This window comes from Strongylocentrotus purpuratus, unplaced genomic scaffold (assembly GCF_000002235.5).
Source record: "Strongylocentrotus purpuratus isolate Spur 01 unplaced genomic scaffold, Spur_5.0 spur5_scaffold_3, whole genome shotgun sequence".
In the NCBI taxonomy this organism is placed as follows: Eukaryota; Metazoa; Echinodermata; class Echinoidea; order Camarodonta; family Strongylocentrotidae; genus Strongylocentrotus; species Strongylocentrotus purpuratus.
In genome coordinates, this window is record NW_022145609.1 from 7390937 (window position 1) to 7402966 (window position 12030).

A 12030-nucleotide genomic window follows, 5' to 3' on the forward strand; every position below is an offset into this window, starting at 1 on the left:
CGAAGTTTCCTTTAACAATGTATACTCTGGCATCGTCATATCATTCACATTATCACATATATCTTCATGAGTTTTCATCTTGATTAATTTTCCATGCAGGATGAATACTTGCTCTTCGTTGACTCTGTTTTTGTTCTTAACTTTACGATTCTATTTCATTTACAGCAAGAAATCCTAGTCTCGTTAACGGCGATAACGACACCAACCAAGCACTACTATCATTTTCCACTACATCCAACGGTCGTTACTGGCTAACGCGTCATTGATTTTAGACGGGAGTGAAAGCGCACTAAACGCAAATGTAGAAGCAGACGACACCCATGTGATGTATTATTTTCTCAAGACGACGTCGACGACGCGATAACAATTCGTCATCATGTTGAACATGGGAGCAGTGAAGGGGTTCGACGTCTTCCTTGATGATCCCTTGGAAGTCTACCATTCTGGAGAAACCCTTCGAGGTCACGTGATGCTAACCCTAACCAAGGATCTTGCCATGAAAGGTAAGATGGCGTCTTTTTTTCCTTCGTTAGCTGCATTTCTGTTTCTATTTCATGTACATATAAACGAACATGTATAAATTTGAAAATCTCATGCAGCCTCAGTCATCGATCCTACCAAGTTTACAAATGTCATGCTTTGTATTCCAACGTCATGTTTTGAAGATCACGAAGCTTTATACCGTGTGTGCGTAGAGTGCGTGAACGCTTGTGTGCGTGTGTTTGTGTGTGTTTTCAACAACAACAAAATCTGCCCATGGACAAGTTTTAACGGAAATGCAGATATAGATTACCAAAAAGAAACGCTATAAGGATGATTATTCGTATTTTTTTCTTCAAAACTGCTTGATAAAGACGTAATTTAGGTCGAAAATTCGTGATCTAATAAAAACTGTTGGATTTAAAGCATGCGTCTTCTCATCTTCATCATAACAATATATATATAATCACACATCTTGTATAAGGTTTATTTCTTGATTAAACTATAACAGGATTTTTTTTTTTGTTGCAAATGGATGAACAGTATTTTGTATATGATTATGTCTGCCAGCTACGTGAATGTCAGCTTTTGTATGTATCTAACAATATTTGTTTAGTGAACTTCTTTTCGTAATAATACTCGAATATACTTAATACTTCCGTTCTCAGAGCTCCTTACTGTCATTACCCGGTCATTTGGATTCAATTGCTCTTCCTGCTCATTCTCTACTCTAGCAGAAGCATTAAGTCATCAAAATCTAAGGGATTTTTTTTTTTTATCCGGCAAATTAAACTCTCTTACCACAATCCATTTTGAGATACCGTATCCTATGCTCATCTGGGATTGCAAGGAGCTACCAGGCATCAATCGAATGGGATTGTTGTGCCAGGTAATATTGCATGAAATTAAATTGATCGACGTAATCATTCCTAACGGTCGATATAATTCCACATAAAGGCAATTTCCAGTTCTAATCTTTTCAGAGGAGTTTCTGGTTGGTAGTATCTCTTGTTTCCCATAGGATTCACACGATTTTATATTTAGTATAAATCATATCGCTTCTGTTTGTACTCGTCATAGTATTTATATTCTGCAAAGGTTAATCCAAAGGCCTGGCAAGAGAGTCACGGAAATATTTGTATTTGTTTGTTGAACGGATTAGTACATCTTGAATAATATTATCGCTTCCAAAGACGACACTGCAAAAGAGAAAAATCGTTGTGTAACGAATTGACACAACATTGGGTGGTTCACTCCTTTACATAGGGATTGTGTTTAAAAAAAATACACAATTTTAAACAACGAATTTGCAGTGTGAAGTTGTGTAATTTGTGTTACTCATTTTAACACAGCCCCTATGTATAAGGAGTGAACCACCCAATGTTGTGTAAAATCTTTACACAACGAATGTTTCAGTGTACAAGGACTGGGCAAAGTATCGTCAAATTATAAATGTCATCAGGTTACTGATATTGTCGGCAAACCTTAAACACATCTTAAAACATTTATTTTCAATTGCTAATATTAGTAGCATGCGTTATCAATTATGGAGTTTTATTATTACTATTAGTAGTAGTAGTAGTAGTAGTACTCAGGGGCAGCGATTTTTTTTTCATGACAGGGGGGACGATATGCGAGGGACGAGGGAGCATAGTGAACGAAGGGGGCGAGGTTTTGTTGTATCAAAAAATTACCTTCCTTAGCAAAACTATAGTGTAGTAATAGTAGTAGTAGTAGTAGTAGTAGTAGTAGAAGTAAATTTGATATCATTATAATCAATATCATCATCATCAACATCGATATTGATCATTATAAATAGTATTATTATGTTGCTGTTATCGTTATTATTATTATTATCATTATTATCAAGATTATTGGTAATTGCCGTGCATTATCATCATCTTAAAGTAGATATTGGTACGATAAAGGAGCATGAAAACGAGGAAAACGAGGGAAATCTTTTTCAAATTTGAAAGCTCGTTTGACATATTTAAATATGTTTGACATGTTTTCGGCTAGTGATCCCCATTGACTAAAGTCACGTATTATCCTGAATAGAATTCTCCTTCCTCGATGATTTTCTACATGATTCGCTGTATTTCACTTATTTCTACCTTCTTTGACGTCATGATTATTTTCTTTCCTCCCCCCCCCCCCCTCCCTTCATCTGTTTTCATTTTTATATTTTTCCCGCATGAGGCACGGTGGGTAACAAATATGATTAGAAAAGGGCATGCAAGGAAGAAATAACAATGCCTTTCACCTACGTCGTGCATGTTGGTGAAAGGCATTGTTATTTCTACAATTGCAGAAATGCAACGATAATTGCGTTATATTCAATGCTAAGATATCTATAGGCGTACACATTTTAAAGTGCTACAGATTTTGAAAAAAAGTTTTGAAAGCAATTTTCTCCGTCTTAACCCGTTGGCTACTGAATTCTCTCATTCCCATAGGCTTAACACAGGGACCCCCAGGTTCCAGTAAGCAATGGGTTAATCAGGAACTATTTGTTTATATCACACACACAAAGTGAAACAAAGACACATAGCAGTCGTATTTAGGCCTATACAGTATTGGGCGTGATATTACGTCGAATGTCAAATATGTATATCATTCAAATCATCGCAATATTTTCGAACAATATTTGGTCCTTTGTGTCTATGATAAGTGATCTAGAAAGATAGTTCTTTCATATTTTATAAACTTTCTCCATGTTTATTAAAAGGGTTGAAATGTAAAACGTAAAATGTAAGTTGATGTGAAATTCAAAACTTCATGTAAAATTGAAAATGTTATTTCAGATGTAAAATGGTCAGAAGTTTATATATGGTGAAAGGTATCTTCCTCCATAGATGTTAGTCCGTTGACCTCATAATTGAGAGAGAGAAAAAAAGGGAAATAGTGAGCGATTCATATTCGGAGAAGTCAAATGATACATAAATCATTCGAATGATGTAATGTGTTGATTTAACGAAAGGTGGCGGACAACATTGTTGTGCTAAAAATTCTGATCTAAACGTGTATTGGTCTCTTTCATGCAATGCACACGAATACAGAGTACACTGAACACCTGTATGTCAAGTGAGTCATCCATTAATACATTAAGAAGCTCAACTCTCGACATCATTATGTGGGAGCAAGCCGATTGGATCCTCATTATAAGCCCGTATATCCAGTTAATTGATGCATCTATCATGGTCGCATGCAATAGATTACCTGATAAGAATACGTTAATTATCAAATGCGCTATTTTACCGCTGGGCAGAGAAACAGCTCTTAGTTTCGAAACAAAATGGCGTCAATAGTGTCTCGCCTGCACACGATGGAGATAAAGCCTGCCTACTTGTAGATCTAGTATGGAGCTACCAAGTTTGTATGTGATAAGCATTTGTCCCCTTCTTCTTCTTATTATCATTATTATTAATTCTATCATCATTATCATTATTTATATTATTATGCGGGCAATAATAGTTATCATTGTTTTTGTTACTATTGTTGTTGTTGTCATTATTAGTACTATTATCATTATCATGACTACTACTTCTACTAGTACGTCTACCATTTCCATCATCATCATCAGCATCATGTAACCATCAAGCTCGTCACAGCCATGGAATCAAATGTATTATGACATAATTATGTAATATATTATATTTATGAAGCCACCCCAATATCTTTCCCTAAGTCCCTGAAATGATAAGTTATACATTTTAGTATAAATAGGTCGTTGTAAAGTCTTCTTCCTCCCCGGCAGCCCCCCCCCCCCCCCCCCAAAAAAAAATACCTTGCAAAACAAATGAAATAAGTACAAGTAACTAATTAATATACAATTGGTCTTTGATAATGGAAAGTTTGAAGTTCATATTTCATATCCATTGTCAATGAAGGCGACTAATTGCCGATGCCACATAGCATTAATCACAAAGTATATACTTGGTTATTCTTATAAGTGTAATAAATATTCTCTAACTTAGACAAATTATTAAAAGATACATAATACTCAATTATAATTGTGTACATCTGAAGAGAATCCAAAAACATGCCTTTTAAGTAATGAACATAAAACGTATTTTCATGGGCATGGACACTCAGTATTCTTAAAATAATTGGGGTCTTATAAAACTGCCCACTTTCTTTTAACCTCCTTATACGCCAACGCCAACGCCCATTATTAAACATTACACCTCACGCGGTCTTCGTGTGTTATGACGAGTATTTTGTATCATATGAATCATAAAAGATAGCACCGCCGTTTTGTGGGAATATTCTGATTGGTGAAATTATGATAATTGCTTCCTTCCTGCCAATATATTTCATCGCCGGTGTCCAGGCTAATTTCTCTCCATTTTCTCTCTTCATCTCTTCTTTAAACTCGGTCTTTACTGGACACACCACTCTCATTGGTGCGATGTAGTGATATTAACTGTACGCATACCACATACTGTACTTGACATATGTATGTATAGATAAAGAAATTTGAATACATCATAAAACTCAGCATTAGTGATATATTAATTAAAAATTAGAATGTGGCAATGATTTATATCATCAAAACGAATTGATTGTTTTTAAAACATCGGTTATACTTGTTATTGATATACATTATGTTTGCAAACATTGTTACATAAGTCTGCTTCTGACTATCTGATAACATACATTTACATAATACCTTTGCAGGAAAGATGATATAGTGTAGGAGTATTGACGGAAAGGGTAACCATGATCGGAGGTGAGATATAAGAGGAATTTAATGAGACATGAGAATGAAAGAGAGGAAGAGAGAGAGAGGAGAAAGAGGTAGTATCAACGGATACGGATAAAGAAACAAGAGACAAAGAACGTGTCGCCACAAGGAGTACAAGGCCTCTGCACCCCCCCCCCCCCCCCAGCTCCTGTAGCTCCTATACAGAAAGTACAATTGATGTTTGTTATTTCATTTTGGTCTCGAGGGTAGATAGAAGAGGGATTTAATGAGACATGACAATGAAAGGGGAAAAGAGAGAGAGAGAGAGAGAGAGGAAAAGAGAAAGGGAAGCGAGAGGCGAAGAGAGATGGGAGTGAGTGTGTGAGAGAGAGAGAGAGAGAGAGAGAGAAGTCGATGGATACAGAAAGTGTCACCACAAGGAATATATAGCCTCTGTCACTCCCCCCCCCCCCTATATGTAGCTCATTATTCTAGAAATACAATTGAGGTTTGTTATTTCATTTTGATCTCGCCCAACATTTTTCCTTGCCCGTAGCTCGCTCTCCTCCGTTCACAATTAAAATCCCTGTCTGATACTTCTGAGGAGGTTGATTGAGATAGACAGAATACAGACAGAGAGGAAATGAAATACATGTACAGGAAAAGTGATGGGAAAATGAGAAACAATATATTTGCTTTGTCTGTATCCCCATCTCATGTTCAAACATTCTCATCTTAAACCCATACCGTGAAAACGATATGTGATCGTATACCGTGCACTGAACCAACTGTCACATGAACATATTGAATTTAAATTTGCATAACGTTTAAATCAAGGTATAGTCACCGACGTGAAAGAGACAACAAATAAAGGTTATTCATAAACCTATCTACTGCAGAAGAAACGAGAATGCGAAGCGACTCAACTCATCTTACAGTTCACTGAAGCCGAAAGTCGCAATAATAATGATCAACACATTGCCTTAGTGATAGACGGCCATGACAGTTTGCTAGCCCGACATTCGTCTATATACATAACGCTCTCACGATACACTTCCTCCGTGATGATAATGCATTTCGCCAAAGAAACACAAGGAAATTCATAAATTCATGATTTTACCGCTTATTTGCAGTTCCAACAGTGCCATTTTTTTTCTTTTGAACAGAAGCAGATACGCCTTGAAGGTTTATTCATACCCTCGTGTATTTCAATTATTCAGTGCGGTATTTGTTTCGCTGTGGGAATTTACTGATTTCATGGCAACAGAAGGGTTCATTAGCATAAAAGTAGCTTACGAATATAACAACAAATACATTTTTATAATAGAATGATGTTTCAAGTCTCGAGCTTTCGTCAGTTATCCTGTTCAAGCTGACTTATTTCTGATCTGTTATTATTGTATATTGTTGTATGTTGGAAGCTTGTCGAATAAAAATCAATCAATCAACGTATCTTTCAACGCTCTTTTTCTTTTTTTCTTTTTTTTTGGGGGGGGGGGTTAACTTTGTAGTTTCTTTAACCTAAATTGTAAAGGTAATAACAAGAAAAAAGAAAAGAACAGGACTGTTTTCATAGTCAAAACGGTTGTTGTTGTTGCCGTTGTTTAAATCGCAGTTAAGATACTACTGCTATAACTACTACTACTACTACTACTACTACTTCTACTACTACTACTACTGCTATTACTTATTCTACTATTACAATGGTTATCTTGTTTTTTGCCAATTCTGCTGTACCTGTAATGTTGTTCAGTGACTCGTTTTTTTTTTTAAATACATCATCGGTGTCAAAGTTAATTGTGTGTGTGTTACGTGCTCGCTACAAACGTCTTTAAAAAAGAAAAATCATTTCGCAAATGACCATGGAACGTCACGAAATGATAAATCCTACGTAATGACCTAAAATCAACATAATTATCTATTCAAGCAACGGCCTTGCCTTCAAGCAATACAAAACTTGTGTTTATGTGCAAAATAAGGTGAACTTAGATTGCATCGCACGGTGAAGTGGTATTATGCAGACTAAATCAGATAAACATCGTATCAACGGTGATGCCTATTTTTGAACGAACAAATATAAACTGGTAATAACAATTTATTTGTTTTCATCTTTAGAAAGACACTGCAGAAAACATAAATAACCGATGATTCGTCATCGTATTTTGCCCTGAGATTTGAAGATATCACGTTTATAAATAATCCGGACTTCAGTGAAATAGCATGAGTTCAAAACAGTAATTGTGTCCATGTTTTTTTTTTTTTTTTGCTGCTGCTAGTGCTGGCTGCTTCCGTGGGTGACAACAATCACTTACGCAGTTGTAGTTCTTTGTTAATGTTCTCTTCAACTGTAAAAAGGCACATATTTCTAACATTTTATGTATGATACCCCCATCCTGACTAATGTAGGGCTCTAATTTTCCCATGAGATCTCGCTGACTGGGGTAGATGATTCTAGTTTACAATTTGTTTTACGTCAAATTTAAAGCTGGGGGGGGGGGGGGGGCTTTGTGCAGCTTAGTGATTTAAACCGATAAAGAAGGGATAATGATAAATGTCAAACGTAAACATTTTGAGTAGCTTTATTTTTTAATCCGACGCGGAAAAAACATGTGCGTTTTCCACGTTTGAATGTAGAATGTTTATATGTAGCTTTTCTATAGACCAAAGATATTCCTGGTTTTCTTTCATTTTGCATTGTGTGGACAGATGTACCATGGATGATTTTATCTTCTTCTTCGTTTTCAAGTTTTGTAAGAGAGTTCAACCTGGTCAATACAAATGACATATAAAGGTATATAATTATCATCTACACTGACATTAACCAAGATCGCAACTATCTTCGAGAAATCTACTCAAGTAAAATTTCAATACCCTCTCTTGTATGTCCCAAAGAAATAATGTTGGTATTACGTAATACATCATTGTCTTGTTCGCAAATATTTCAATAGGTGATGCAGAAGACTATTGAAAACGCCTTAGGTTGATTTTTAGAAAGGAGTTGCGATCGTTTTATAATATCTCAAACTTGTGAATATGAAATGATCATGTTTCTGCTACATCAGTAACCAAAGAACGAGATAAGTAGAAATATTTCTGCTACATCAGTAACCAAAGAATGAGATAGATAGAAATTATCATGTTTCTGCTACATCAGTAACCAAAGAACGAGATAAGTAGAAATGAAACGTAAGATGTAAAATTCATGATAATTACAAAAGTGGTATCAGACAGTGATGGCTTTTTGTTTGCTCGTTCTGGTTGTGTGTTTTTTCGCCCCCATATTAATTCCAACTGGTTTTTACGTACGAAACTGAAGAAAAAAAAAACAGGGAAAAGCGAACTGTTATGTTATTACAAATGAAAGAAAGAAGACTGCTTCATTTTTGTTCTACCTGAGATGAGATATTATTACGTATCAGATTATATTTATGCTGTACTATTATACACATAATACATGTTTGCGAGTGCTTTAGTGAATATGCACTGGACACAGTTTAAGTCACAGTAAGATAGCGAACGAGACTTGTCCAGTTCATTGGCCGTCTCTTTGTGACTAAATACCAAGTACAGTGCATAATATCACTAATGCACGAGCTACAAAAATGTATTATTTGAGTCATAAAGTGGGTCTACAATATGAGTTAAAAGTTGAGGAATTGACGGTTGTTATCAGCAGAATGCACTCAGTGCATAAGGTAAACATTGATGCTCGCACACATGATCCATTTCGACGCTTCTCATTGGCTACACTTTTGAACCCCTTTTGAAGGACCTACTATCATGACTATGAATCAAGCTCATAACATTTATTATATCCTGCATCAACAATTTGTTGGCTTTTGATTGGTTGAGAACATGTCACATGACCAGAAATATTTGACCTATTTTTAGAAAGTACTATATGAGAGTACTATTTTGGTTTACTATTTGGGAGTTGACAAAAAATGTGACAATTTTTTTTTAGAATTGAATCTATTTTTTTTTTTTTCAAATCTTAATTTAATGAAAACAAAATATTTTAAACTTTTTACATAATTTTTTTTTTTTTTTAAATAAAATTTTGATGCAGGATATAAAACAAATATATCATGCCTTCTATTCGAGGTACTGGTTAAACTATGGGCCTCGGTGACTCCAAAAGTACCATTTGCTTCGGGGCTGCACCCCTCAGCAAATAGTACTATTGGAGTCACCTCTTGCGCATAGTTTTAACCAGAACCTCTCAAGGCAGTGTATATTTGTATACTATTTCATTCTTATTACGCGGTATGTCCTTAGCTGATGCATGCAGGCGAAGCTACAATTACGATAATCAATATTTCATTGCTACATGTTAAGTCTCCTTTGGGAGGGAGATGTATACTTCACAGACCTGACACGGCATGCTAGCCAACCATAAAACCTAATGAAATACCATCGGTTACCATGGTAATAATAAACGGAATAGTCACCCAGAGACTCGTTTAGTTGCTACATCCAGGGATAAAGCGACCAGGAGGAGGAGAGAATAAAGCGAGTAAGGGAGAACGAGATAGAGGGGAAACGCGAGGGTGTGTGTGTGTGATGAGGAGTGTGCGTGTATGTGGGTGTTTGACCACACAAAAGAGTGAGAGAAGATTGACAAAGTATACAGCGAATCCATTTGCTGGCCTATCCCTATTTTGATTTTTTTTTAAACAGAGTTCGTGATAAACCTTTCTGGGTTTACAATAATGTTTGCCCCTCGACAAGATGTTCAAATGAATTGAACTACTCCCCCCCCCCCTTCATCGCTCTACACACCTACAAAAATACACAAATTGTGATGTCTATCTTTTACGAAGCCTGTTGCATTTCTTCTTACCATTTTCGGAAATCTATTCTCACTGTCAACACGGCTCGAATATCGTCTTTCATCACCAATGCTGAAATTGTGGGGGGAATGTATAGCCTGGTTACATGCTCTGACTATCAATATAACACGATCAACTTGATACAAAAGCCGGGTCAGTTACTAGCTTTTTTTTTTATTTCCTTCGTCTCCTATAAATAATGCAAAGGCCGTATTTCAGTTTCTCCTTGGAATCAGATGCAGTAAACGCCGTACGTTGATCTGAAAAGCGGTGGTTTAGGGGGAAAAGAAAGCCGTATCTGTATTATTGGTATTGCAATGAGAAACAATAATGGATCTTGCATGTGTATTCTTTTGCAAAATTGACACACCCGTAACAGGATGAACGTATCCTTCTTTTATCATTCCAATATGTATTTATAGTAAACTGACAATTATACCAGAAAATATATTCAAAAGATGCTTACAGTGCTTAAAGTCTCTAAATTGTTTTGTTTCTACATTAACTGAACTTTTTTTCATTTTTAGCTGAACTCAAATATTGTTGTATCGAAACATTTATTTCTTTTCAATGTAACTTCTATGTTTACCCTTTGAAAATTCGATCCCAAAATGATTGATATCGTAAAGGTCAATTATCAAATCCATCATTCTCTTTCTCTGTCTCTATCTCTGTCTCTATCTCTGTCTCTCTCTGTCTGTCTGTCTCTCTCTCTCTCTCTCTCCTTCTCTCTCACACATACACTCTTTTACTCATCCACTCTCTCTTTCCTTCCCTCTCTTTCTCTTCTTGTTTTCCTCTTTACTTACTCTAACTGGTTTCCCTCCTCCCTCTTCCTCGCCCATACATCATCCGACTTTCTGTCATCCGGGTCTCTCACTGCGCATCTCTCGATCTTATTTGTGATCCCTTATAATACTATGATGGTGTTAGCGCTTATTATGCGACGCCATGCTTTGAGCCGTGGATTTAATGCAATTTATGGAATTATTCAATAACCACAATATGGGTTCCCTCTAATTCTATAATCAATCATATCTATTTGATTATACTCTTCTGTATTCCCATTTGGCCGTCATGTTCGCGTAAGTTTGTCGGGGGTGGGTATCCTTGCTATATATCGTAGTATACAAGTTTATAGGTCAATGCATACAGCATCAGGGCCCCATCATAGTCTAAAGGGATTATTCAAAGAGAGCTTCATTGATTTCATGAATATTAAACAATAATAATGTTCACATTTAAAGGTCGATAAATTCAGAATTTTGTAGAAAATTTGTCAACATGTACCTCGTGATATAAAATGTCGTGCAAGTTAAATGAAAGTCGATAGTGATTTTTTTTTCTTTTTACTTTTCTCCTTTATTATTTTGCAATTTGTCAAATGTACCGACTCCAATACAACCGAAACGCTTGCGTGGTGCCTGAAGGCAAAAAAAAAAATCCTCATTTAATTATTAAAATCATGGAAATTGTTACCTTTATACCAAGTACATTACATCTGTTGGAATTTAAAAAATATGTCTGTACATTTTCAGCGGTGTACATGGAATAATTGTGAAACATAGCCAAAACTTGTCATTGACTCCAGGTTTTTTTGTTCGTTTGTTTTTTGGCGGGAGGGGTGTATCCTTCCTATTATTAATGATTATATAAATAAACATCATGATTAGATTACAAGATCATATTCAATACAAACTTAATACGCGTTTTACACTCTTTAAAAAAAGTTTTGCAGGTACATAATATTGTTATTAAAGGTATAGACCAGTTTTGGAAACGCCCCCTCTCAAATAAGGAAATGGAAGCTCTTATTACCAATCATGATTGTGAAAGAATATATTTTGACTAATACGTGATGATACAAATTTTGCCGGGAAACCGCCTACTAATTGATATATTTGGTAAATTATCATATCGATCCGGCCTGGATAAATATCGCGAATGCACTTCAACATTGAACATTTGGGCATATATTTCTGTTTTTGCGAATTTAGTGCCATCTAAACCTCTGAAGGCAATATTAAAACA

At 35.7% G+C, this 12030-nt stretch overlaps 1 protein-coding gene across 1 annotated transcript in view; it reads left to right on the top strand.

The window, feature by feature from the left end:
* LOC105442195 (arrestin domain-containing protein 2-like) overlaps window positions 1-12030 on the top strand; it is a 39617-nt gene that overhangs the window by 10931 nt on the left and 16656 nt on the right. Inside the window, exon 3 of the mRNA XM_011674087.2 lies at window positions 166-503. Coding sequence (XP_011672389.1) covers window positions 377-503 — 127 coding nt within the window. The 5' untranslated portion in view covers window positions 166-376. The remainder of the gene's footprint in view (window positions 1-165; window positions 504-12030) is intronic.